Raw genomic sequence first — 25,670 nt, 5'->3', positions numbered from 1 at the left:
ATGGACCCAAGGAGTCGCTGTGGCCGAGCCGCCGAGGCGCTGTATTGCCCGTAGATAAAGGAAGCAGCTGTATGCACTAGCCGCATCGGGCCTTGCTCAAGGCATGGAGCGTCGGGGAATTACACTTGCTTCTCCAGTGACAAGGTGATCTAGGTCTGCGTGCGGTCCCGTTCCGGAACCTCACAGGGCCACACCTAGCGGTTCACAGCCTCAATAGGGCCACACCAAGCATCATGAACAGTCAGTCGACAAGTGGTACGCCATATGTGGTCACGGATCGCAACTGTCCGCATTTGCGCTTCATGCATCCAAACACACATGCCTCATACGGTATCCCATTGACACACCCGAATGACGCTCGCGTACACTATTTCCTGATAGACAAACGCGCTCTTACGCTCTCAAACTTCCCTCGCATGCCCTGCCGTTGCATATTGCGTGCCATCTGTTGGGTTCTGGGAATCAGCTGCACCCTACGGGACTTGGTCAACCTGCCTTACCACTGTCCCATCGCACACTCGCATCCCTCCCGTGCATACTCACCCTATGCACAACAATGGGACAGAAATGGGGCAGATTCACAGGTGCAGGTTTGGAGGCAAGACACAAACTCAAAGGACTCGCTTTGCTCGCGGTACCCCACATCCCCTAGTTGCACGCCCCTCCCTACACATGCTTGTCATGGGGGCCGGCACCAGCGCCCGCGTCATGCGCCGCCGCGCCGCCGCCGCCGCTGCGCCCGCCCTCAGCCGCAGCAGCCTCCGCGCACACCCCCACGCCAGCCGCATCCACCTCCCCTGCTGGCACCACCCGCTGCAGCGCCTGCGCCTGCTCCTGCTGCTCGTGGTGCGCAAATGGCGACGACGACTGTGCCGCGCCCCTATCACCTCCGCCCCCTCCGCCCGAGCCCCGCTTCTCCTTCACCATGCCCGCCGCCGCGGCGCTAATGGAACTGAGCTGGTAGTGGCTGCTGGTGTTGGCGCTGCGCCCGGTGCCGCCGGTGCTGTGGGCCTCATGCGAGAGGCGGCTGACTGCGCTCTTGGCCGCTGCAACCAGCCCACCCAGCCCGCTGCCCCCCGGCCCTCCTCCAGGCGAGGTGAGCGGATGGGCGCTGCCGCCGGCTGCCGCCCCCGCCGGCATGTCCAGAGGGTTCTGCGGCAGGTGCCGGTGCTGGTGGCGGATGTGGTGCGGGAAGTGCACAGAGCCGTGTGGGCCCCCATGGCTGTAATCGCCGCCGCCGTGGCCAGCCGCGCCCTGACTGGTGCTCCTGTCGCCCGCCGCCGCGTCCGCCGGCCCGGTGCGCGAGTCGCGCGCCGCGCCCCAGGGGTAGTGGGGCGCCACGGCGCCGGCGCTGATGTGCGGGTAGCCGCCCGGGAACAGGTGGTGCGACAGATCTCCTGAGCCCGTGGCAGTGCGGTTGCCGCCCAGGATGGGCAGCGCGGCGCCTCCTCCTCCTCCAGCAGCAGGCGAGTGGTGCGAGGCGGAGACGGACATGGAAGAGGTGCGGCGGAACGAGGCGCGCATGACCATGGCGGCGGCGGCGGCCAGGGGCGCGGGTGGCGGGATGTGGTGGAAGCGGCGCAGGGCGGCCTCGTCGCTGGGGCCGTCGGCGGGGCCGTCCTGGAATGAGTCCAGGGAGGACTCGGAGGAGGAGCGCGTGAGGCCGGCGGGGTCGGTCATCCAGCCGCTCAGCTGCGGCTCCAGTTTGGAGTGCTGCCGCTCCATCTCGCGCAGCGTGGCCTCGATGCCCCTGGAGCGGGGGGGGGGGGGGTAGCCGTACATGTGGAGAGCGGAGTGGTTAAGACGCAAGTACGGGGGGAGGGGGGCGTGGCGGAAGGAGTGAGCAGGACTTAGCAGGGGTTTAGGCAGGGGCTGGGTTGATAATGGCGGTGATGGACAGGCGCAGCGTTGCACAGCCTCTGGGATGCCGCTCAAGTTCTAGGAGGCCGGCAGTGCCCCAGCACTTCTGTTTTGGTGGAAACAGCTCCCCCACACACAAACGCACCTGCACATGTCGTCCAGCGGCAGCACCCTGAACGGCTCCTCCAGCTGCACGCCGATGTTCTCGGTGCCCAGCAGCAGGAAGGTGATGAGCACAGAAGCGACAAGCGACCACCAGCTGCGCGTGTTGGGGAGCGCAAGGGGGCAAAGGAAGAAAATGTCGAAACGGTCTGAAGGTGCGTAGCGAGGCGGGTAAATTGGTGGGCGGGTTGTGCATGATGAGGTGTCAGGTGTCAAAGGAGAAGGGGCTCCAGGTGTAATGAGGCCGGGACTGCAGCCAAATACCCTCCCTAGACTGCTCTAATTCCTTCTCGGCCCTGCCAGGCGTTGCTACTCTGGCAGCTGTGTCCGGCCGCTCACCTCAGGCTGTTCCACAGTACCATGGGCAGCACGGTCAGGTAGATCATCAGGTAGCGGGAGGTGTGCCTGCAGGCGCACAGCGGGCAGGCGCACAGCGGGCAGGCGCACAGCGGGCAGGCGCACAGCGGGCAGGCGCACACACGGCGTGTCAGGGAACGTGCGCAGTGAATGCTGATGCCCACACGACCACAACCTGCAGCTGCAACGCGGGGTGCGTACACGCGCAGTAAGCTGGCCCATGGGAGACTCGATGTGTCAGCAAGCTGGGTGTGTTGCCGGCATGGTGAATGAAGCGAAGCACTTAGTCACATGAATGCTGGTGCGCGCGGCGTGGCACCAGCGAGCCGTGGCGCGCGCGTTGATCTACGCACCTTGTGTAGGCCGCGGGAATGGGTGTTTTGAAGATGCGCTCGCACTTGCCCACGTTGTCAATGAACAGGTTGATCAGCTCCATCAAGACCTGAAGCGACAGGGAGGTTAAGGGGTGCAGTCACAGGCGGACCCCAGATACACGAGGGAAAGGTTGTTCCAGGGGGGAGTTAGAGGGTGATAGTTTAGTCCAAACCACCGTACGCTCTTGCGGGTACGGCACCATGCCTTGTTGTTGTTTCAGATGGACCCTGAGGTGATCGCCCTGTGGTTGCCTCGCTGGACTGGGGAGTCGGGGACTTACACCTCCCTTCCAAGCCGTGGATATCCTGCCCCCCCCCATACCCTCCCCCATCCCCAGTTCCCATCCCTCGCACTCTTCTCCCTCACCAGCTCCCTGTTTGTGTCCAGCTTGGCCGCCGCCACCGCGTTGACAATGACTGTGGCGGCGGCGTTGGGCCGGTGCGTCCAGCCCAACACCCACTCCAGCTCCTGCACGACATGCGGACACACGTGATTGGACACAGTGGCTGGGGGGGGGGGTGAATGGCAGCGCGCAGCCCCGCAGCCGCCCTCGCAGCCGCCAGCCTGGTTGGGCCCGTGCTGCCATGCGGCGCCTGCTCGACCACATAGCCACACAGCCGCACAGGCACGCACACAACCCCGGCGCGGCCCTGGCACCTGCGGCATGAGGATGTGCGACACGTTCTCCCGCACACTGGCGTTGAAGCGCAGGTGGCACTTGAGCAGGTAGGGCGCCGCCATCATCCAGCGCACGGCCACACGCGCCTCCCGGGCCGGCAGCCACAGCAGGCTCTGCGCACGAGTCAGAACCGCGCCCGGGCAGGACAGGACAGGGGCAGGCTTAGCCAGCAGGTGTGCGCGTGGGCTCCCAGACCACAACTCACAAGGCATGCATCAGGTCTGCGGCATTCCTGATGCTCATGCGCTTAGTTGCTAGGCCCGAAGCCGCTGCAGCCACTGCACGGCAGCGCTCAGCCGTCCGCCCTGTGCGCCCTATCGCTACCGCTCCGACCCGCCTTCCCCACACCCACACCCACACCTGGCGGCAGACGTTGCGGCTGAGGTTGACCACAGAGCCCCAGATGGTGCGCGCCTCCCACCAGCGGCTGAGGGGGTTGCAGGGATGTTTGCAGGGATGGGAGGGGGGTAATGGTGGCAGCCGGGGGCAATGGGCCGTGATGGCGCCGGTGCAGCAGGGGCCGGGGGCGCTCCGTGTCGGGCCGGGCCGTGCCCGGGCAGGCCAGACCGGCCACACTGAGCCCCGTGTGCACCTCTAATATCTGCTGTGCTACCGCACACGGGTATGACGCCGGTCTGGGAGAGGGGTCAAACGGCAGGGGCTATAACTTCTGCAGGGAATGTTGTACAGACTTGTCCTCCCGGCAGCAGGTCCGGCACATGCGGCGCACGTGGGGCTTTTTGTACAACATTCCATGCATGCGCTATGTCGCTTGGCGTCCGGGGGATGCGTTCCGCCCTGCTTGGCACAGTCAGACACGGTCGTCAGGCCGACCTCCAATTTAGCTGCCGGTGTTTAGCATGTATTATGTACACACTATGTACACCCGAAATATCTTGTTTGCGATCGCTTTGGTGATGTCGCGGTCAACATGCTCTACAAGCTCTGGCAGACAGCCCGGTTTGACGTCAAGTTAGATTGCCGTCGACTATACTATACTTTATAAGACTACTTTGAGGGTCCGGGGCTTTACAGTGCGACTCTGGTGAAAGCATGCCTCGCGAAATGTGCCGACAGCCACCCTCGCAAAATGCGACGGGAGCCGAACTTTAGTATCAGTATAGGTTATATAAGCTAATTCCCGAAACGGGGTGTCTAAATCTGCGCGAGCGCGGAGAAACACGTGTGGACACCTTTTCGCCCCTCCTCAGACCAACGTCATACCCATGTGGTGCTACCGATAGCCGGTGGAAACAACCCCGTGCAACACACATCCCCTCATGACGCCTGCACTCCCGCCACTACCACCACCACTGCCACCGCCGGCGCCATCGGGCCAGCCTCTGCCGCCCCCACCTGTAGCTGCTGTTGGTCCGGAACACCAGCAGCAGTGACAGCGCAAAGGTGGTCAGGTTGAAGGCCGTGGCCAGCTTGGACGAGGCCGTGGTGATTGGCTGCGAGGCGGCAGGGGAGGGAGCAGGAGGAGTGGCGTTGATGGAGAGCACATGAAGCACGAATACCGGATGTAGGGTCCGGGCGCCCGCGCCACACTCGGTCGCCGATGTTGCAAAGCTGGTGGTGGCATGCCACTCGCGCGAAGCTGCTTACCTATCGACATGTCACGCCTATGGCACACCCCCTGACAGACCGGCACGCTGTCCCAGCCCGGGTCCATCCCCACGGTCCATCCCTCTACCCCCTCATTACTTCCATGTGCACATTGTCCATACCAGACACAGTACCGTGTACGGAAATGGAGAGCTACAGCCCTTTGCTTGGACCACACACGTGGGCAGCCGTCACGCCCCTCCCCGCCACTGGCCTCTCACCGCTATGTGGTGGTGGTACAGGCCCACGAACAGCGACACCAGGAAGACGTACGTCAGCTGCCACCAGAAGCCGCCCGCCACACGCGCACTGCAGCAGCAGTACAGGGTCAGGTGTGGTGGCGTCGGCGCAGGGCAGGCCTGGGCACAGCAGCGGCGTGCTGAGCAGCGTACGGTATCCCGCGCGCTGATTACACGTCCTCCCAAGTTCCTTCCCCATGCCACCTCCCTCGACGGTGGGACCTCCGGAGCCTCACGGCCAGCAGCCCTGACACCCACGTTCCCACAGACGCCGTGGGCCCATGCAACATCAAGTCTTGGCGACTCACAATAGCGCCGGCTGCGGTCGGTGCCTCCAAGCAGCGTTGCGATGCCGCTTCCACTCAGCGTGGTTAAACGGAATGTCCGCGTAGATGCTGACCGTCGCTTTGGGGGGCTCAAACATAACCTGCGACAGCCGCCAAACGCCCGGGTCAACAGATGGGTTGCAGGGAACAGGACACAGAACCATTGACCGTGCAAAGGCGTATGCCAATGTCAACTAGCAGCAACACACATTACACTCGCGGCCGGAGGCTCTAAGACCGCTGTAGAAGGCATCCCGTGGCGGGCAGGTGCGTAGCGGATGCGGCGGACAAAGCCGCCCGGGCTTGAAGGCAGCCAGCGTCCACACGTCTATGCGGACACCAGCAGTCACGCCCCACCTTTTTAAACCGGTGCCAACGCGAGTTTGGGTTGTAACCGATATGAATAAGCGGTTGCTCCTGAAGACGAGAGGCGGTTGGGTGGGCGGCGTGGGCAGAGGTAGGCACGCAGCTTGGCCAAGTGTTGAGGGGTGACACCGTGTTGAAGGCGGATATGCCTTCGCCCTTGACGCATGCTAGCGCTCCAGAGCATACACATAACGCACAAGTATGACAGGCAGGCCCTTATGGGAAACTATGCGCTCAGGTCGTCAAAAGCGAAATGCTCTGCTCACTTCCAAGTCGCGTCCATTTTCGTCGTGCACGCGCCCATCTCTTCCTCCATGCTCCACGTCGTGGGTTGGTGCAGTGCTAGGTGCTGCTGGAGCGCTCATTCTTGCGTCTCCAAACTTTCACCCCAGAGCGACGAACTCGTCCTAACGAGGCTTCTTTAACCTGAATGACTGTGCTTTGCTCCTCTATAATATATAGGAGTGTGATAGCACTACTTTACGGCCGCCCCCAAGCTCAGGTTCTCAGTGCACGCGTACACATCCTGCAAGTCCGACAGCGCAGGTTCTTGGTGCTGGCACCATGGCGACCGTGTGGTGAAGCAAAACGTCTTTGAGCGACTCCCCATATGCGGGTTATGCAAGCAAGCGAGTGGGCCCAACGGACGAAGCAAGTGGGGAAAGCGCACAAATCGGGGCTTCAGGCGCTTATGGTTTTGCAAATTTCATGCAAGCTTTGCAGCGCGACCACCGTGCGCGTGCAGGGCTGCGCCGCTATCATAACGCGAGGGCTTCACTACCTTGAGTGATACCTTCTATGGATATCTGCCTGATCCATGAACTGATGTCCTGAGTTGGTAGTAGAGAAAGCACAGCATGGAGCTCGCTGAAGCAGGTGCCCGGCAGTGACGTTGGGTCAACGCCCAAGCATGGGGCCGCTTCCGTTTGACCGCTTCATCCGCTTGCAACGCCGTGCCGCGCCGCGCCTCACGAGCTTGCATACATCGAAACCGCAATACTGGTGAGTTTATACGAGTAACTGAAGTTCTAGACTGAGTCCTGGACAGCCGCAGCTGTCGTCGCCACTGTCAATTTCACCCCCGTAACACTTCAACGCGGTTAGTGTTCACAGCGAGCGCATAGCAACAACTTACAGCGAAGGAGCCCACAGAGTTGCTTTTACGGGCTGCTGTGGCCAAGTCACGATGGCCACAGCCGCTATGAAGCCTCCCGGCGGCAGCATCTTCAACTATTACAGCAAGCAGAAGCAGCAGTCTCAGCAGTCCCAGCAGCAACAATGCTCTGAGAGCACCAGCTCGCTGCAAATGTCTTTGCGGCATATGAATCTCGGCGACATCTCGCGGCCTCCCGCAGCTAATCCGCCAGACGGCCCAGTTCTTTCTCAGGAGCCTCGGCCCCATATGCGGGCGCTTCGACCGCGCGTGCTGGACCTCAGCAGCCAGCCCAGCCAGGAGCAATAGTAAGCCGGGCCAGGGTTGGCGACGGAGGGCTTGGTCACGCGGGGCCCAGGCAGGGTTGTGTCGTGCTGGATCGACGGCAGGCTTTGCAAGGCTGCCATGCCTTGCCAGTGTCAGCCAGGGGAGGACTAGGCGACATAGGCGTGTTGGTCTGAAGCTTTCTTACACTCACCCGTGCTTCCCTCTTCCCATGCCCGCAGCACCCCCGACCACCTCACACCGCAAGAGCAGCTGTTCCGCATGGAGTATGAGCCTTCAACCATGCAGGTGGACGACGACGTGAGCCGCTCGCCAGCACCCTCGCCCCGCGCAATGAAGCGGCCACGGCCGCTGAAGGTGCTGCCAGGTGCGTCAGGCTATTTGGCTGGGAAGCTATGAGCAGTTGGACGCAACGTGTGGCCGCAGTGCTTACACCGCTCATCACTTTGCGCGCAGGCAACATGGACGATGAGGTCAGCAGCCAGAGCCAGAGCCAAAGTCGGTCTGTCGGCGAGCCCAGCACGTGTAGCAAGGCGCTTTCAGGTACGTGATCCGCATGTGCTTACTTGTTATATTGCGACATAGGCAGCATGCAGCTCTTGTCATGATGGCTTGACTGCTGCCCTACCTTGCGGGTGCGCAGGCCGGCCGCCCATCCCCAAGCTGCGCGAGGTGCAGCCTCCCATGCCGCGCAACCCCTACCTGGTGCGGGCGGATGACGACAACCACGTGTTCCAGGCGTCACAGTCCTGCCTCAACCGCGGCAACTACAGCCGCTTCCTGTGAGTGACGGTTGCTCTGGGGCGAACGGCTTAAGGGTGCGAATGCGGTGGAGGGCCGTTGTAGGGGTGATGGGTGGGGATGGCACATTCGAGGCTGCATAGCTCGGAGCTGCTTGCAAGCGCATGCTCGACTCATGTCAGGCAGCACCCACTTCTCACAGGTGGGACTACCACCAGGAGGCGGAGCTGGGCCACGGCAATTTCAGCAAGGTGTACAAAGCGGTGCACCGCCTCACCGGCATCGCGTACGCAGTGAAAACCAACAAGGTGCCCATCACCACGCTACAAGCGCGCAACATGTGGCTGAACGTGAGTCCTGTCGCTTGACTGGGGACTAGTTGTTGAGCGAGGGGCACACTTCTGCTGGCACTGTGGTCAGCCACGACGCCTGCAACATACGTTTCCCGTCGCCATGATGCTCTCAGGAGATGCAAGCGCTGGCGGCAGTTCAGCCCCACCCCAACATCGTGGGCTTGTATGACACGTGGTTTGAGCCGGGTGGCGACGCGGAGCAGGCATACATCAAGCAGGAGCTGTGCGGGGAGAGTCTGCGCGACATGTTCAAGCGGCGCGTGCAGTTCAAGGAGGTGGAGGTGCTCGAGATCCTGCGGCAGGTGCGCAATCTCCTTTCGATATACTTGCTGCGTGTAAACCTGGCCCGCGTGTAAAAGCGAAATTGTGTTGAAGCCTTTCGCATGCATTTCTTCCCACAGATGGCGTCGGCTCTCAAGCGCATTCACGACCTGGGCATGGTCCACCTGGACATCAAGCCCGACAACATCTACCTGGCCGCGCCCTCGCCGGCGGACCTGGCGCTGCGGGCCGCCAGCGGAGCCAACGCCAGCAGCAGCGCTGGCAGCAGCAGCGGCGGGAGCAGCGCGGCGCCGGTGTATAAGCTGGGCGACTTCGGGCTGGCAATGCTGCCGGGCGGCCAGCGGGCGGGGACATCGGAGGGTGACGTCAAGTGAGTAGCGCGCAGTCAGTGGCGTTGCGTTGGGACGGGCTTCTCGCGTCCGACTTGTCATGTGGGCCTGCGGGAATCAGGTGCGAGCGGGATGGCGCGCGTCTGAGTGCTAATACGATTGTCACTTGCCACCCTGCGCCGCCGCCTCTTCAGGTACTTGGCGCCCGAGGCGCTCAAGAGCCGCGACTTCCTGACCAGTGGCCTGGCGGACCGGCTGGACGTGTTCGCGCTGGGCGCCTCCGTGTATGAGCTGTTGCGCGGCACCGAGCTGCCTAAGAACGGGCAGTCCTACCATGACATCCGGCAGGGCAAACTGTTCCTGCCCAGCGCCAGCACGCGCATCATCAACCTGCTCAAGGTGAGAGGCTGTCGCGCTTGCTGCCACTGGCGCGCCTGAGTGGTCTGAGCGGGAAAGGGCTCTCGTCGAAACAGGGCTATCTCACACCAGCATGCATAACGTGAACGCAAGCTGCTGGTCTTACTCTTTGCGCCCGACCCGTACTGCGCCGCAGAAAATGATGAGCCCAGATCCGGCCCAGCGCCCCACTGCGGATGGGATCCTCCGCTCCACGCTTCTGCAGGCCGGCACCAGCTCCAGCCAGCTCGCGGCGACCACCTCAACGCCGCTGCCCATGTCGCAGTAGGTGAAGGGAGCAGCCGCGGTACACGTTTAGGGGGGCATTCATTACTGGGAACAGTTATGGCAGCGGAGCGGATCAATCCGCAGCCAGCAGCTGCGATTCTTTATCAAGGTCCAACCGCGCATGCGCAGTGACAATCACAAAGGCGCAACATGAGCGAGTGGGTTGGATCATTCCACAATCTATAGTCAGCCGTTTGGGGCCACGGCTAGATGTGCGGGACCTGCTTTTGCACGTTAGTATGTCTGGCATCGTATCATAATTGTAGCCCGACTTGGGGATGGTGCCCACTGGGATCGGGCCACACTCGTTGCGGTTGCCGCGAGGTCCCTCCTGATGCAGACCAGGCCCAACAAGAAAATGTGCAGCTCCTATGCGGCAGGAGCGGGCGCTCACGTGCGCCCGACTTGACTAGGACTGGCTTGTCATATTGAGTGGTGTTTGTGGGTGTGGTGCGTCGGTAGGTTGTCGTAGAGGTCAGTAGGAACAGCTGCAAATGCTTACTCAGAATCTTACGCACGTGCGCAGGTAGGTGTTTACGTATGGTTGAGCTGGCTCCCACTTGAACTTGCTTGAGGATATACAGACACCGAGGTTGGTGGCGGTCCTGAACAGGCTGCCGTTAGAGGTACTGCTGATTCCTAAAATTTCCCAGATCCGGGTGTTTGAAAAGCCCGCGCAGGAGGCTGTGCATGCAACGCTGTGGGGGAGAACTGCGTGCGTACTACCGTGGTGTGGTGAGAAAGTTCGGGAGGAGGTTTCCTGCTGCTGTGGGGTGTGCTGGTGAGCCCTTGGGCCCGTGATCATGTTGCGTGCATGGCGCATGTATTATGCCCGCAGCTATTGCGGCGATTGAGGTTTGGGCTGGCATGTATAGGTCACAGCTCATAAAAGGTTTGGCTTCACAGAGGTGGGCCTTTCGCGCATCGGTACGTGCCTCGTTCGAATTGACGCAGGACATGTCACGTAATAAAAGAAGCCGCAAGAGCCTGCTCGACTTCTGATACCGGTCTTGATCCGCGCGTCCCTTGCTCAGCACCTGGGGAGGGATCCCATGAAGGAACCTCCAACACACATCAGGGGTACCATCTTGGCGAACCATACCATATTCCGTCCCGGCAAACAATCAAGGGAGACCTCCAAGCAATCCTGCGTCTGGGCTTCGGCATCAGGTAACTGCCTTCCCCTCCAACTCCAGCAGCATTGTCGGACATGAAGGCCGGTCATGGGGCTAGGCAACCCGGGTAGCAGATGCCCGTCACAGGCCAACAGGCATCCATCCCGCGCAGCAAGCAAATCACAAACTAGGTCTAGGCAAGTGGCATCATCGTTGCCGCTCCAACTCTCCGTGCATTGAAGCACACTTAGAATCACGGGGGCAGCCGCTGTTTGGCTCTACGTACATGGCACCAGCGCGCCTACAGCCAACTGAGGCCTCGCCAGTTGCCACCACACAGTCTGCTGCAACCTATACGCAATGCAGCCTGCAGCACCCCCGGCTCGTGCGCAGCTCGCGCCGCTGCCTGCTTACCACCACTGCCTCCCTGCCACCCTCCAGCCGCGCGCTCTTGGCTAGTAACCTCTCGTAACCCCCAGCCGCGCCCAAGGCCGCGCCTCGGTCAGTCCGCTTGTCCAGCACACCCTGCGCTAGCCAATCCTGCTCCAGTGCTGCTGCTACTTATCGTACATGAGGTAATTGTTGAGCTGCAGGTTGACGTCCGCCGCCAGCTGCTGCGCGAGCGGGTCGTCAATGGCGCACGTGAAGCGCGGCTGCTCCAGAGGGTCCTCGCCGGAGCCGTGCTGCGCAGGGGCGGGGCGGCGGAGGGAGGGTGCAGAGGCGGGGGAGGTCAGGATAAGGTTCAGAAACGCGGTTGTTTATGGCGAAGCCGTAGCAACGGAGCGAACAAGTAGGCTTTCAAGTACGTGGCGATACCCCTGCCGGGCTGCTGCTGGCACGGTCCCAGTGTCCCACCCCCCTGCCGGTCCGGCCCTCACCTTGGCCAGCAGCCCCATGCCCTGCAGCCCCGTCACCGCACTGAGCACGGCGGCGCTCTGGCTCCACACCGCCTGCACAGCCAGGCAGGGGGAGGGGGCGCCAGGGCCGCGGTCAGAGTCATACACGGCAATGGAAAAACGTGCATCCCGTATGAACCCTGCACCTGCACCACCACTGCCCATCCCAAGTTGTGGGTCTCGATTTACCTCGACATGGCATTGCCTAGCCACCCACCCACTCGCCCCGCCCCGTACCCGGCCACGTCGCGCTTACCTCGAGTCCGTTGCGGCCGCCCGCGAAGCCCGTGGCCAGATCCACATCCAGCACGTCCGCGCCCCCGGCCCCTCCCCCTCCCTCCGCCGTGAACACCGACCCGCCGTACAGCCCCGAGCTGACCAGGTCGTCGCCCAGGCTGGGCACCGAGGCCCACAGGCGGTGAAAGATGGAGATGAGGCGGGTGAGCGGGAAGGCGTGAGGGCCCTTCAGCCGCGCCTCCTTCGCAGCCTCAGCCTGCGTGTGTATTTGAGTGGGCGCGGGTGCGGCAGGCAGAGGAAGGCCATGCAGAACGTGGTTAGGCTCCGGCAAGTTTGTGAGCTCCCTCGCTCACAGACGCGGTGCCAACACCCACGAGTCCACAACCGTCATCCGGTCGTCCTGCCCCGCGACCAGCCGGCGCCCGCCACACCTGCCGGTCCGCCTCCTGCTGCGCCTCGCCCGCCCGCCCGGGGCCCGCGCCGTTGCGGCCGCCCCGCCGCCTGCCTGGGCGTGTGCGGTACTCGAACAGGTCCTTGTCCAGTGTGGGCTTGTTGCGGCTGGCCACGAAGGCTGTGTGAGGAAACGTGTGTGTGTGTGTGGGGGGGGGGGGGTTGTGTGTGGGGGGGTTGGGGTGAGGAGAGGGCGGGAGGACAACAACAATGTAAGACAGACCCCGACAAGTCAAGCCAGCACAGCCACTCATGAAGGGCGACAACCGTGCGTCGTAGTCGCAGGTAGATCCCTGCAGACGTCCCCTCAAGCTCCACCACCTCATCCGTACCACCACCAAGCTCACCAGCCAACAGCAGCAGTTTGGCCGCCTTGCCCAGGTTTGCAACCAGTGCGCCGCCGCCGCCGTCACCGTCGCCGCCCGACCCCGCGCCGGCGGAGCCCACCGAGCCTTGCCCGGCCGCCGCCGCCGCCGCCGATAGCGCTTGCAGCACGGGTGGTGGGCTGCGCATGCCCGGCCGATACACCTCCATAACCTGGCGGACCTGGGTCGAGCATAAGAGGGGCGTGTTGGGGGGTGGGTAAGCTTATACAGCTTGTAGGGTGTTGGACAACTTGGGTCATTAGAGACCGAGCTAGCAGTTTCAACTCCTTTATCAGGTTTCCAGGCCACGCGAACCCCTCCCCTCTAGGACCTACTCGGTGGGCTTGGGCATATTGCCCATCTCGGCCCCCGTTGAATGTTGTGCCCCCCCCCCCCCACCACCACTCCTGCCCTCCCCGCGGCCGCTGCCCTCACCACTTGCTGCTGCTGCATGAGCCCGTCCAACTGCCGGACAATGGTCTCCACGGCACTGCCGGCGCGGACCTGAGGGGACACACCACACACGGTCGCTGAGGTGCATGTGCACGTGCGAGCTTGTCAACGCCAGCACTCCGCGAGCCCGATATAGGGGAGCAATCAAGTAGGTGGAAGTGAAAGAGGACGGCAGCAAGCTAAAGGGCAGCAGCCTGGCGGGGCCCACCGTCCGCCTCCCACTCCCTCTCGCCCTCGCCCCGGCGCTCACCCTGCCCTCCTGCAGCGGCCGGCTGTATATGGGCCACAACCAACCCGCCACCGCAGCCAGGTCCGCGGCGGAGCGGCTCACGGCACTGAAGTTGTTGGCGACGCAGGCGCGGCAGAACTCACCCCACAGCTCACGCAGCAGGCCGGGAGGAGGCGGCGGCCGTTGAGGCTGTGCCGAGCCAGGGGGCCGGCACTCGGTGGCGGAGGCGTCAGTGCCATAGCCCGTGGGCGGGTTCTGCGCGGTGTGAAGGGTGCGGGGTGTATGGGTGCGGGCTGTGTCGTTTCCAAACTAGGATGCGACTGGGGTGGGTCGGTAGGCGTGGCCCTTCTCTCAGCGGAAAGCGCGAGCGGGCGACTGTTGCGCAAGTGACGACCCTGCTGCGGTGCCTGCCTGAGGCACGGCTGCCGGACCTACAGTCACTGCCCCCCGCGCCCCTGCCCTTTGGGTTTTGTCATCGTAGCCCTCTCCCCGGCCCTGCCAGTAGCTCCGGCTATCTACCGCCGCCCCGTCAACTTACGGTATTCCCCAGTCCTGACCGCACCTCCCCAAACCCCACACCCCCGACGCTGTGCACCTCCCTCGCCCCACCCACCGCCGCCAGCACCTCTGCCAGCTGCTCGCGGCTGTAGGCGGGGAAGTGCACGCCGTGCATCAGCGGCAGCCCCAGACCCACTGCAGGGCCGTAGCGCAGGTCCTGTGCGGCGGCGTGCGCGTTGGTGGATACGAACGCAAAGGGTTGCGGCAGCGCAAGAGAGCAGTAGTTCCAGGTCGAAAAAGGGCAGTGGCGCTACCGGTACAGGCTTACAAATGGGGCCCACATACACGCACACACGCATGCACGCACACATACACATGGACAGGCGCACATGCAGCCCCCACCTGCGGCGCGGTGGACGTGATGGCCACCACCACCAGACTGGCCCGCTGCCACTGCAATGGGGGCAAAGTAGGTGGGAGGTGGCAGGGCGCTACGTGGGGCGGGGGGCGGACGCATGTGCGCAGGTACACGCCGGCAATAGGCAACAAGGTATTGAAGGCACCCTTTCCATCCCTGTCCCTTGGCGTAACCTGTGTCCTTCCGTCCCACCACCTTGGCTGTACTCCACCCCCACATCGCCACCCCAATGCGCCTCCTTCCTGCCCCAGCCCCAGTCCCAAGCCTACTCCCTACGCCAGCCCCAGCCCTACCCGTATGGCCGCCAGCAGCTGCGGCAGCATGTTCTTGTGCGCGCCCCACTCCAGGTTGTCCAGCACCAACACCGAGCAGCGGGCGGCGCCGGGCGGGCACACGGCTGCGGCGGCGGCGGCAGATGGTGGTGCAGAGGGTGTTGCAGTGTGTGTTCAGCAGCGCCTCGACTCGACTGGAGTCAGGCCCGGTCCCATGCGTGGGTCCCATGGCCCAGCCCATTCAAGTACTACCCACCCTTTTGCACGCCTTCTTACACGGCTGGTGCCAAGGCTTTCAGCTACCGCGACAATGGTCCCCCTCCTGCTGCCCCGCCTGCCGCCCACTCCTGCAGCCCCCTCTTGCCGCCCCTCCTGCCGCGCCCCTCCTGCCGCACCCTGAATTCTCGTGTCTCTGGTTCTTTTTCACTAAGAATGGTGGAAACAACCCCTCCTGCCGCCCCTTCTTGCCGCCCCCCACCCCATCCCGCCGCCTGCTCACCCGCCACTGCCTCCGCGAACTCGTTCCAGCTGTCTGCGCCCGCGGTGGCGCCGAAGCCTGCGTCCCGCTTGCGCTTGAGGCCCCACAGCTGAGACAGCAGCGCGTTGAACAGCTGGCGCAGCTTGTACTCCTGGCGGCGGTGGTGGCGTTGAGTGTTGTCGTCAATGGTCATACGTGAACTCGCATGAGGTATGCCAAAGATACACATACTTTCTCGTGTGCAGTGTCCCGCCCTGTACAAATAGGCCCCCCCCCCACGCATCAGCCTGCGACCCGCCCGTGGCCCCGTGCGCTACTGTACCTGTGGGAGCGTTGTGTAGGCATACCGGTGCCCCCATGCCTCCAGGCAATGCCTGCAGCGGTTCAACAACGGGGACAGCGTGCTGTCATGAGCGCTGTGCCAGCTCCAGCCTTCCCCCCCCCCGCGGCCACCCACAGCACCCCGCGCGGACCTCTGACGGCATCCACACCTGACTATTGACGTCTTGCCCGTTCCAGAAGGACCATGCACAATGATGTGCGACGCAGTTCGCCCTGACAGCCAATTCTTCAGCGATGCGACCTGGAATTTCGAGAATAACGTCAGCAACAACCTGTTCAGTTCTCTTATTCGTACTTGAAATCAATACTGATAGCCTTTGGGCAAAGTACCTGGGTCTCCCGGCACGGCCAGCAGCTGGCGACGTCTGGCCCCGCCATTTCGCTCCGCGACGACAACCGAGCCCTTCCACGGCAATTATATGATTTATAGCTAGCAGCTGGACATCTTCGAGTAATCTGAGACGTCGAAGAAATGCCAGTTCGCAATAGACGGAGTTTGAAGTAGTGAAAACTGCTGCTCAAACTCCAAGCTTTCAGCTCAAATGAATGTACAGAGAGTGGCGTGTAGTGTGGAGAATGCTACTGTATTATTGCGCATTGGATTTGTGTGTCGCAGCGAGCATACCGCGTCCGCGTGGCTACTGCTCTGCTGCAGGCACCCCGCCCGCAGCCGCCCGCAGCAACACGACTGCGTGGTTGGGACTGCGCCCTTCAGCATACCCGCACATTGCGCATCGTAAAGGTATGTATGCGTCCTTGCCCACAGCTGCAGCGAAAATCGGCCGCAGCTGCGCACCGGCATCCCAGACCTGTCAGGGGCTGGTCGACGGACATGCTGGAGAAAGGGTGCGCCTGAATGCGCCATCCAGAGGCATGGCCCAGGACTGGTTGCCAAAGGGCAGTGGCACGGAAGCTCGGGTGCCAGGAGCTTTAGGAGCTACGGTGTGCTTGCGGGGACTCTTGATGGGGGCGTTGCCGCGTTGGGGCCAGCAGGGTACCTGGGACTCTGGATGACGCCCCCTGGTGGAATTCAGTCAGATACTCAGACTGTCAGTCTGCCATCGTGGGATGTCATACATACTGCCCTTGCCACCCGTCCACCCATACTTCAACCTTGCAGCGGGATCCACTGGGGTACCACATCAGTATGACAAGGGCATCACAGCAAGGACAGGGAGCGCCCCACACTCTTATCCAGGGATTGGGGCGAGAGCATCAGAGCACAAATAAGTGCAGACAGTACCGTATTGCGGCCCACGTGCAGTCCCAGTCGCTTGAGGCGGTAGATCTAAAGACAACGCTGCAGGCATCCCGCAAATGGGCCGGCTCCCCAGAGTGCCAAGGAGTAGTATGGTCGCGGCTTTGCGCAAGCGCGGCTGCGTCAATTGCCAAAGAAGTGAGTTAGTGAGGGATGGGTTGCGCATGATCTTTCATTGCACCTCCAGGTATGGCAAGGGTGGGCAACCGCCGCATCTGAGCACGGGGCACACCTCCCACTGTTCCCCCAGTTGGGTGGCCCTGGGACACCCCGTTCTACGTGACGCCCGGCGGGGTTTCAACACGCCCGTCCCCAGGGTGTTGCAAGCACGAATAATGAGGACGCGTCTGCGACATCTCGCAACATTGCTGCCCCATATGGATGCGGATGTTACCCCATATGCGGTTTGGAGCCGTCGACCGACCGGTTGCAGCAGGTGACCTGTGCGTAACTGCTGTGGCCGTCTCCACCATGCTATAATCCTCGTTGACATGAGCCCAGTAGCTCCCAGTATGGCCGCCGCCCGCACTTGGGAAAGGCAGGAAGGCCGGAGTGCCCGTCGGTCAGCGCCCCACCGCCGTCCATGGGCCCCGCCAGCTCATCGGTTTGAACGGGGCTCCGAATGTGTGTCAAAGGCTGCCTGCTTCAGCCTTAACAGTGCATGTTGTGAGCGGTACAGCAAGCCCAGCTCCGGTGGCCGAGCCATAAAGTCAAGGGGCCGACGCGACGCCAATCACGCGTTGGAGCTTGTGGTGACCGGCCAGCTTGCCAGACGTCGGCTGGCTGGCCCCGGAGTCTCGTTTAGGATTGCTTCGTATAGCATGAACATCATAGCAGGTCCGGCTGTCTCAATGGGCCCAAGTTGCATCATTTCTGCAGCCTTGGTACAAATACGACCGTGTCAGTAACGGAATACCGTTAGCACCTAGCCCGACGTTCTTGCTCAGCCATTTACCGCAACGATCATTCTGTCTAATATATGTCTTCGCATTAGTGCTAATAGCTAGTACGCGATCCTGATTTCTGCGTTTGCCGACCTCGCGTTGCAAAATGTCCTTGTTACGAGCTGGGCGCGTGGTTCTGGATGCCCTGGTGCATCCAGGAACTAGCTCAGATGTCCTGTCACCACCAGAACTTTCAGCGGAGCCGCAGCCGGCGCACAATAAGACACAGTCCCTCAGAATTGCGGCTGTCTTCGTCATCCTTGCCGCTGGTCTTTTAGGAGGCGTACCACCCCTCTTTCTCAACGTGGGTTGCAGGGGCGGTCGCGGAGGGTTGCGATGGAAAAGCAGATTTGTTGGCGGTCTTTGTCCGAGTCGGGCATTTGATTGCTCCGCTCAAAGCATTGAATCACTACAAGTGCATGTATCTGACTCCATTCGTATTATGTGTGCAGGTCTTCCGCGACCAGGAGGGGATGCTCACACGGCTTGTCCGCTCGTTCTCGGCCGGAGTCATTCTAGCACTTGCGCTGGTACATATCATTCCAGGTGAGCAGGGTTCCCGGGTCAGAGGGCGTCCTCGTTGCAATCCCCCTTCCAGCCTGCGCACCATCCAGGGACGCGCCCTGCGCCCTCGCCGGCGCCTTCGCGGCCCGCTAACGTGTATACCTAGTGGCATCGCATTTGTATTGCATTCGGGCTGGCGTACAGCTGCCTCGTGCATTGGCTGAGTGTCTGGCTCCCTTGCGCCACGTCTCCAGCCGTGGCACTTCCTTCCATATGCAAGGGCCGTCCCTGACGTTCCCCCCTTTCCCTTCGTGTCACACGCGCACTACAGAGGCCGTGGAGGAGATGGCGGGCCTTGGGGGCATCGAGTACCCGCTGGGCGGCACGTGCGTGCTGTTCGGCGTGGCGCTGATGGTGTTCCTGGAGCACCTGGCGCACATCATGCACGGGCCGCACAGCCACGCCCCCGCCGCCGACTCGGCGGCCGCGGCCTTCACGGCGCTACCCAGCTCCTGCACGGACATTGAGGCGGGCGCAACCCCCTGCGGCGCAGCCAAGCGCGCCACCGCCCAGACCAGCAGCAACTGCGAGGCGGACCCCAGCGGCGTGCTTGCTAGCGATAGCAGCGTGCCCATGAAGTCAGCAATGGCGGTGGCGGTGGCAGAGGGCGTGGCGTCGGGCTGCTGCGACGGGGCGGCCGCGGGCAGCGAGGGGACGCCGGCGGGCGGGGCGCCGGGAGATTCGTGCTACACGCGCGCCTCGGAGCCGGGGCACAACCACGTGTGCGTGTCACGCGGCTCGGCGGGGAACTGGTTCTCCAGCACCTCCCCCGCCGCCACGCAAGCGGCGTCGGGCTCGCTGCGGCTTAAGATCTTGGCGTACATGTTTGGTGAGCAGCCTGAACAGGAGGGGCCTAGGGCTCGGGCGGGAGCCCTGAGTGTACGGAGCATACATGCAGTGGTATTGCTGCTGTGGTCATTCCTGTGCATACCAGCGGTAGTTGAGGACCTCGCATGCCGGTCTTCGCACTTTTGGTGCTCTTGCGCTCGTAACGCGTGTACCTGCACATCTTTTTGCCGGCCACCGCACGCGCAGAGCTGGGCTGCGTGTTCCACAGCTTCATCATCGGCATCAGCCTAGGCGTCAACACGACCGACCTGGTGGAGGTGCGGGCGCTGCTCATTGCGCTCAGCTTCCACCAGTTCCTGGAGGTGAGGCGCGGCCGAGGCGGGGGACGGCGGCATTTGCAGGCAGCATCCCCATGATAACGGGGCAAGATGCGAGGGGGTCAAGGGAGACTTTCGGAGCGTAGAGATAGCGCGATGTGGCGCGTGAGAAAGAGGGCACGGGGGAAGGGAGCAAGACCTGGGCAACATATGTCGTGCACCTGGCAAGCACAATCGCGCGCGTGCGGCCTTCTCATTGCTCAGCTTGCTGCTTGCACGCCTGACTGCTGCAGGGCGTCTCGCTGGCGTCTGTGGTCCTGCGCGGCGGCTTCAGCACGCTCAAGGGCGCCATCATGATCCTCACCTACAGCCTGACGTGCCCGGTGGGCATCGCGGTGGGAATGGCCATCGCCTCCAGCTATGATGCCGAGTCGGAGCGCGCTCGCGGCGTGCAGGGCACCCTTAACGGCGTGTCGGGTGGCATGCTGATGTACATCAGCCTGGTGCAGCTGGTGGCGGAGGACATGGGCAGGTTCGTGCCGGGCTCCCCGAGCGGCGGCGCCAGTGCGCGGCTTCTCAGCTTCCTGGCGCTGTTCCTCGGGGCCGGCTCCATGTGCATCCTGGCCGTCTGGTCCTAGAGCTGGCGGGCTGGGTGTGGCCTGGAGGTGGAGGCATTGGGGGTGCCAGATTAATAGCGCAGCGGCAGGGCTCGCGCTAGTAGTAGGCAGCAGGCAGGCGGCGCGGTTGCCGCCTCCACGTAGGCGCATTTCGGCACGGCAATGTGTGCGGCCGTCCATGAGCGCTTGGCATTGTGTGCGGCCGTTCCAGGAGCACAGGCGGAGTAGAGTCCGGGCTGTCACGATATCTGAAATGGTGGGGCAGGTAGGAGGAAGTCCGCGGCCGGCCGCAATGCGGGCCGTTGTGGCTTGGGCCTTGCACGCACTCACATACATACATACAGAAAAGCGTTGCGCGCTGTCGTGATAGGTGTGGTTTTTCGAGGCAGTCGTGGGGGGCTGGGCGTGTGGTGGTGCACTTGTTGGGCGGACTTGCGTGTGACTGGGTCGACATGAGCGATGGAGGAGGTACGCACGTTGAGCAGCGCGGTTTCAAGGACTGCACATCTGTCTGTGTTACGGTGTGCAAGTGACCTGCACTTGTCAAATTGGAGATGTTGCAGGGGTACAGTACCGTACGGCAGTTTGGGTCTATGTCAGTGCTTGGGCGTCGTGAGAACGGACGCGGAAGTATCACGGCGGCAGAGGTGGAAATGAACGTTGGGCGCCCAAGCTGTTAGCTGCTCCACCGGAAGACGGTTCGGAACATCTGGGCCGTCTTATTGCTATTTTGCTGTCCCTGATGCAGCTTTGCATACGGTAGGCGGCCCGAATGCCGTTAGCTAATTTCGGACTCAATGGCCGGGACTTTCGGGCGCACACTGTTGCCTAGCTAGCTCTGTGGTGTCATATGCGCGTCGTTTGTGCGCGTGTTATTTGCGCGACTGGCAGGGGTTATACACAGGTGTCCGCGCGCCCATAGGGTTTGCGGAGGCGTAGGCATTGCTTCGTCTGTCGTACAGAAGGAAGGCAGCCTCCATGCGCATCGTAGGCCTGACGGCAAGCACGAGCTGCTTCTAGTGAAGTGCGGGTGTGTTGCGGGAGGCCGAACTCGATGCAAGTAGGGCTATCGAGGAGCCTGTGCCCGACCCCTTGGTGAATATAAAGAGCTGATGACTGCGGCAGCGGTCGGGCAGTACAACCACCGCTTTGCCATTGTTGCTCGTGTGTGCATGCTCGTGTAGTGGGCATGACGTATTTGCGTGAGCGTGCTGTGCGTATACGTGTGCTAGGCGCGGTGCACGGATATTGTTAAGTATAGTGTAGATGTCCATTTACGCCCCGCGCCGCCGTGGTCACGTCAGAACCCTTGCTGAGTGTGCAGAGCGGAAGTGCTTGCGTGTGTGCATTCGGGCGGTCAGGTAGTGGACGGATAGGCTGCAGAGTTGCTCGTTGGGGTGAGGCAGCAGGTAACATGCCGGAACACAGACGCATATGTGCGAGTAAGTCGCTAGTGCTAGTGCTCGAGTTGTTGCGTTGTGCAATTTATGGTAGGTGCGATGACGCCACGTGACACGTTCTCTTATCACGGACTCGCAATGGGTGGGCCCTTTCAACTTTCAAGTACCATGTATTGCGCGTTGCCCCAGCTGTTAAGCGTGGCAACGCGGTCGCTTGAAAATGCGTTGGGCTGCAGCTGGCACAGGACGCATGAAGAGTCGGGCTAGTTGCAGGTTGCATGCGCGCAGGGGTGCACGGGGAAGGGGGAGATGGCCCACGTCAGTCCAATTTGCCGTTACCGAGACCACCCCGCCCTGCATATGTTCTCTACATGCCCCTAAGAATGCATCTGGAATTGGCTTAAATCAGCTGGCCCCGGGGTATCCTTAGATGCATGCGCCACTTCGGCCGGGGGGTGGCCACGGCGCGTGCGCATGCGGGTGCAGACGGAGACACGCTGGCCAGGCCTGTTGCGATGTTGTAATGTTCAGGTGAACTACGCAATTCAACATAAGATACAACTGCAGACAGACAGCACGCGTGAGCTGAGCGCGGGATTTGTTGTAGGCTCGGAGCTGCTCGCTCGGAGCCTGACAAAGCTGGCGAGGAGCTCCAACGACATACCTTCGAGTACCAATTCTCATACATTTCTGGAGGAGCGCGAGCGAAGCCTCCGCATTTAGCGTGCAAATGTTGTTTCTCATTACTGGCCCTGACGCGACTTCGGATGCCAGCATGCATGCCCAAGATGAAGTTTCGGGGGCAGTCCAAAGTCAGGACACGACGCAGCTGCGTTTGGCAGCACTCTTCATCATTTTAATAGCGGGACTATGCGGCGCGCTGCCGCCGCTGTTCATGAAGGTATACAACGGGTGCAGTGTGCCCAATTCGGTATATGCCGGCCGCTCTGTCACTTTGTACCTTCATGTATGCCCCCCCCCCCTTTGCCCACCCCAAACCGCAGGCGTTCCGCAACCACGACGGCCTGGCCTCTCAGCTATCTCGCTCGCTGGCGGCCGGAGTCATCCTGGCGCTGGCGCTGGTGCACATCATACCAGGTGGGTTTGTGCGCGCACTAGGTGATGCCGCTCTCGTGCCATTGTGCACTGCGCCCCGCAATGGCCCCCACCCGGCTGCCCCTCTTCCGCTGCACCCCGCACTCTTTCCGCACATTCCTCTTGTTCACCACATCCTCCTTTCATGTACACCAAACAGAGGCCATTGAGGACATGTCAGGGCTTGGTGGGATGACCTACCCGCTGGGCGGGCTGTGCGTGCTGGGCGGCGTGGCGCTGATGCTACTGCTGGAGCACCTGTCACAGATCCTGCACAACAGCCAGGCGGCTGTAGCAGCAGCCGCAGGCACAGGCGGCTGCGGCCACAGCCACGGCAGTAGCAGCCGCGGCCGCGACAGCGGCTTGGTGAACGACCACCGGCGGCGGGCGGGCACGGCGTCGGCGCGGCGGAGCAGTGGAACTTCGTCCACCGCGGACGGCTGCAGCAGCCACTCCGTCCCGCTGCTGGCTGGAATGGAGGGCGAGGCCGGCGACGAAGAGGGGCACCATTACCACCACCAGCAGCAGCAGCACAACCAGCACAACCACCATGAGCACTGCCACGCGCATGATGTGGAGGCACCTCTCACGCCCGAGGTGCCCCGGGCTGGTGCCTCGGCTGGCCCGTGCGATGCACTAGGGGCCATCTCGCCCACACACCATGGCCACCACCCGCACGAGCATGCGCACGACAAACAGCACACGCAGCAGGACGTGGTGGTGGTTGTGGCAGACCAGCAGCAGCAGGGGCAGCAGCAGCAGCAGCAGGAGCGGCAGGGGGAGGCGTCGAGCGAGGCGGGGGCTTGGCTCAGGCCGGTGCATTCGCACTTGGCGTCCATGCCGGTGGACATTGATCTGGACGCCGAGGCCAGCAGCGGCAGCGACAATGACGGCGGGCCGGGTGCCGCTGCCGTGGCTGCAGCAGCCAACGGGCATAGCCATGGCCATAGCCACAGTCAACACCAGCCGCCAGGCGGGTGCAACGGCAGCAGCAGCGGCGGGGCCAAGAGCCATGACCGGGAAACCACACACCGCCATGACAATGACAATGACCATGACCATGGCCATAGCCACAGCCACCTTGCTGGCGACCCCAAGCACCAGGGCCACGGGGCACACGCCCACGCCAAGCACACGCTACCGCCGCACCACCCGGGCGCACACGGCCACACAGCAGAGCAGCAGCACAAGCCGCATGCGCAGCAGCACCCGGCATCGTATGAGCAGCTTCCGCCGCAGCACCAGCACACGTGCGTCACCTACGGTAATGCGCCCAGCCTGCTCACCATCGCGGTTGGCAACGGCGGCGAAGCGGCGGTGGGCGGTGATGCGGCGGCGGCGGGCGGTCTGGGAGGCGGGAGCTTGAGGCTGCGGCTGCTCGCCTACATGTTCGGTGAGTGTGATGGCAGGGCTTTTGAAGCCGTAGCAGGGGACAACGGCTAGTCGCGGCAGTAGCAGCAACAACAGCAGCCAGGTTAACAACAACGCTGTAATTGGCTGGCCCCACGGAATGCGCACGGCGCGCCACCAGCAGTGCCCGGGTACACCGCCTGCGTGCCCACCTGCTGACACGGCCTACTTGGCTAACTGCTGGAATCTCTTCTCCTTCCTCCTCCCGCGCGCCCTCTCCCAGAGCTGGGCTGCGTGTTCCACAGCCTGATTATTGGCGTGGCGGTCGGTGTGATCACAGAGGACGTGGCGCAGGTGCGGGCGCTGCTCATCGCGCTCAGCTTCCACCAGTGGCTCGAGGTGAGGCGATCGGGCGTGGGAGGCGGTCGGGCGTGTGGGGTGGAGGCGGCTGCAGGGACCCGAGGAGAGAGCTTGAGCAGGGCTGGGATGCGGGTCGGGCTGGACGCAGCGTCCTGTCTAAACAACAACGGCAGCGCGCTTGATGAACACTTCAAAACGCTCCGCCCTTATCGCACATCCCCTTGCAGGGCCTGGGCTTGGGCAGTGTCATTGCGCGTGGCGGCTTCAGCACCCTCAAGGCCGCGGCAATGGCTGGCTTCTACAGCCTCACCTGCCCCGCTGGAGTGGCGGCCGGCATGGCGCTAGCCCGCCTGTACGACCCGGAGTCAGAGGTGGCGCGCGGCGTGCAGGGCACCCTTGACGGCGTGTCGGGCGGCATGCTGCTGTACATCAGCCTGGTGCAGCTGGTGGCGGAGGACATGGGCAGGTTCGTGCCGGCCGGTGGAGAAGGCGGCGCGGGCGCGGGGCGGCGGCTGATGAGCTTTGCGGCGCTGTGCGGCGGCGCGGGTGCGATGTGCCTGTTGGCGGTGTGGACGTGAGGTGGCGTGAGCTGCCGCGTGGAAAGTAGGTTTTGATGTCGGAGGAACAGGTCTGGGTTGCGTAATCGATAAGGAAAGCCCAAATTGACCGTGGGGTGCCGGAGGCCGTGGAATGGTGTGGGTAGGTTGCCGTGAGGCGGGGGAGAGTGTACGGAGGACGTGTGCGATATCGTATCGTGCAGGCAGGTTGGCCGAGACTGTTCATACGATTTAAGTGTGTTTTGCGCTGTTCATGCATGTCGTGCTGTCTGACGCTAGCATGAACGTTAGCGGTGGCGGTTTGGTTTGGCTTGAATTCTTTTGCTGCCTTCCCAGCAGCAATTTGCGTACATGAGATGGCATTTGGACGGGCTCCCATGTTTGGTGGCGCTGTGTAGCGGTTGTCGCCCGACTGAGGTGTACGCGCCGTGATGGCGGAGGACGTTGATGCGCAGGAAGCCGTATTCACCGGGCTGCAAGGCATCAGAGCATCGCTTGGAGATGGGAACGATTCGTCCGTACAAGGACAACCGAATCATTTAGAACTTATTACAAGGGGTAGGTTGGAAGGATGGTAGATTGACACGCGCAGGAAGAGCGTACGCGCAATGCTGCCTGCGAGCGGAACCAAGCCTGCCTGCCGTTTAGCTGAGACGGCTACATTCTTGCAGTTGGTTCCATATGGTTGAGAAGCGGCGCTTCAGGCTGATTACAAAGAAATAATGGGTGTGTACAGGTATCGGTATTACGTCAGGCTATTCGGTCTAGGGTGTTCAACGGAGCAGTACCGCCCGTCTAGACTGCGGGCCCTTTAATCAAACTTGCTGCAGATTGCTGGCGCAAGGTTGGTAAGGGGGTGGTCTCGGG

The 25,670-nt window shown here is 62.5% G+C and overlaps 5 protein-coding genes across 5 annotated transcripts; 3 read left to right on the top strand and 2 right to left on the bottom strand.

Annotated features, from left to right (window-relative positions):
• Positions 1-107: 107 nt before the first annotated feature.
• On the bottom strand, positions 108-6,782 carry CHLRE_07g355300v5 (uncharacterized protein). The gene is made up of 12 exons (XM_043064642.1): positions 6,239-6,782; positions 5,964-6,023; positions 5,589-5,707; positions 5,263-5,350; positions 4,790-4,887; positions 3,794-3,860; positions 3,412-3,546; positions 3,121-3,222; positions 2,733-2,821; positions 2,362-2,427; positions 2,006-2,119; positions 108-1,750 (listed from the first exon to the last, which is right to left on the bottom strand). Exons 1-12 carry the CDS (start codon positions 6,335-6,337, stop codon positions 667-669), a joined length of 2,121 nt encoding a protein of 706 aa, XP_042923210.1. The 5' UTR covers positions 6,338-6,782; the 3' UTR covers positions 108-666.
• A 210-nt stretch (positions 6,783-6,992) lies between these two features.
• Positions 6,993-10,758, top strand: CHLRE_07g355250v5 (uncharacterized protein). Its single transcript, XM_001702027.2, has 9 exons — positions 6,993-7,433; positions 7,632-7,777; positions 7,867-7,953; positions 8,054-8,192; positions 8,354-8,501; positions 8,618-8,806; positions 8,906-9,156; positions 9,310-9,514; positions 9,669-10,758. The coding sequence occupies exons 1-9, from the start codon at positions 7,159-7,161 to the stop codon at positions 9,798-9,800; spliced, it is 1,572 nt and encodes a 523-aa protein (XP_001702079.1). The 5' UTR covers positions 6,993-7,158; the 3' UTR covers positions 9,801-10,758.
• Positions 10,759-10,760: 2 nt separating this feature from the next.
• Positions 10,761-16,122, bottom strand: CHLRE_07g355200v5 (uncharacterized protein). The gene is made up of 14 exons (XM_043064641.1): positions 15,883-16,122; positions 15,702-15,793; positions 15,533-15,584; positions 15,232-15,361; positions 14,754-14,857; positions 14,445-14,495; positions 14,158-14,259; positions 13,566-13,799; positions 13,298-13,366; positions 12,845-13,043; positions 12,479-12,618; positions 12,067-12,303; positions 11,793-11,864; positions 10,761-11,597 (listed from the first exon to the last, which is right to left on the bottom strand). The coding sequence occupies exons 1-14, from the start codon at positions 15,928-15,930 to the stop codon at positions 11,472-11,474; spliced, it is 1,656 nt and encodes a 551-aa protein (XP_042923209.1). The 5' UTR covers positions 15,931-16,122; the 3' UTR covers positions 10,761-11,471.
• Positions 16,123-17,482: 1,360 nt separating this feature from the next.
• Positions 17,483-21,676, top strand: CHLRE_07g355150v5 (uncharacterized protein). The gene is made up of 5 exons (XM_043064640.1): positions 17,483-18,058; positions 18,207-18,300; positions 18,590-19,147; positions 19,354-19,469; positions 19,718-21,676. Exons 1-5 carry the CDS (start codon positions 17,861-17,863, stop codon positions 20,060-20,062), a joined length of 1,311 nt encoding a protein of 436 aa, XP_042923208.1. The 5' UTR covers positions 17,483-17,860; the 3' UTR covers positions 20,063-21,676.
• Positions 21,677-21,969: 293 nt separating this feature from the next.
• CHLRE_07g355100v5 (uncharacterized protein) lies at positions 21,970-25,668 on the top strand. The gene is made up of 5 exons (XM_043064639.1): positions 21,970-22,342; positions 22,446-22,539; positions 22,697-23,929; positions 24,170-24,285; positions 24,474-25,668. Exons 1-5 carry the CDS (start codon positions 22,217-22,219, stop codon positions 24,822-24,824), a joined length of 1,920 nt encoding a protein of 639 aa, XP_042923207.1. The 5' UTR covers positions 21,970-22,216; the 3' UTR covers positions 24,825-25,668.
• The last annotated feature ends 2 nt before the right edge of the window (positions 25,669-25,670 follow it).

This window comes from Chlamydomonas reinhardtii, chromosome 7 (assembly GCF_000002595.2).
Source record: "Chlamydomonas reinhardtii strain CC-503 cw92 mt+ chromosome 7, whole genome shotgun sequence".
In the NCBI taxonomy this organism is placed as follows: Eukaryota; Viridiplantae; Chlorophyta; class Chlorophyceae; order Chlamydomonadales; family Chlamydomonadaceae; genus Chlamydomonas; species Chlamydomonas reinhardtii.
The sequence above is the reverse complement of the archived record's forward strand: the minus strand, read 5'-3'. Positions and strand labels throughout refer to the sequence as shown.

Excerpts from the sequence above, each read along its gene's own strand:
- CHLRE_07g355300v5 (XM_043064642.1), bottom strand. The coding sequence starts at position 6,337 with ATGAGCGCTCCAGCAGCACCTAGCACTGCACCAACCCACGACGTGGAG. Across the intron at positions 6,024-6,238 it reads AAAATGGACGCGACTTGGAA|GAGCAACCGCTTATTCATAT; the intron begins GTGAGCAGAGCA and ends TCTCGTCTTCAG. Across the intron at positions 3,861-4,789 it reads CGGACCAACAGCAGCTACAG|CCGCTGGTGGGAGGCGCGCA; the intron begins GTGGGGGCGGCA and ends CAACCCCCTCAG.
- CHLRE_07g355250v5 (XM_001702027.2), top strand. The coding sequence starts at position 7,159 with ATGGCCACAGCCGCTATGAAGCCTCCCGGCGGCAGCATCTTCAACTAT. Across the intron at positions 7,434-7,631 it reads CAGCCCAGCCAGGAGCAATA|CACCCCCGACCACCTCACAC; the intron begins GTAAGCCGGGCC and ends CCATGCCCGCAG. Across the intron at positions 7,954-8,053 it reads GTGTAGCAAGGCGCTTTCAG|GCCGGCCGCCCATCCCCAAG; the intron begins GTACGTGATCCG and ends GCGGGTGCGCAG.
- CHLRE_07g355200v5 (XM_043064641.1), bottom strand. The coding sequence starts at position 15,930 with ATGGCGGGGCCAGACGTCGCCAGCTGCTGGCCGTGCCGGGAGACCCAG. Across the intron at positions 15,585-15,701 it reads GGCAAGACGTCAATAGTCAG|GCATTGCCTGGAGGCATGGG; the intron begins GTGTGGATGCCG and ends GAACCGCTGCAG. Across the intron at positions 13,044-13,297 it reads TCATGCAGCAGCAGCAAGTG|GTCCGCCAGGTTATGGAGGT; the intron begins GTGAGGGCAGCG and ends TGCTCGACCCAG.
- CHLRE_07g355150v5 (XM_043064640.1), top strand. The coding sequence starts at position 17,861 with ATGTCCTTGTTACGAGCTGGGCGCGTGGTTCTGGATGCCCTGGTGCAT. Across the intron at positions 18,301-18,589 it reads GCTGGTACATATCATTCCAG|AGGCCGTGGAGGAGATGGCG; the intron begins GTGAGCAGGGTT and ends CGCGCACTACAG. Across the intron at positions 19,470-19,717 it reads GCTTCCACCAGTTCCTGGAG|GGCGTCTCGCTGGCGTCTGT; the intron begins GTGAGGCGCGGC and ends TGACTGCTGCAG.
- CHLRE_07g355100v5 (XM_043064639.1), top strand. The coding sequence starts at position 22,217 with ATGCATGCCCAAGATGAAGTTTCGGGGGCAGTCCAAAGTCAGGACACG. Across the intron at positions 22,343-22,445 it reads TGCCGCCGCTGTTCATGAAG|GCGTTCCGCAACCACGACGG; the intron begins GTATACAACGGG and ends CCCAAACCGCAG. Across the intron at positions 24,286-24,473 it reads GCTTCCACCAGTGGCTCGAG|GGCCTGGGCTTGGGCAGTGT; the intron begins GTGAGGCGATCG and ends ATCCCCTTGCAG.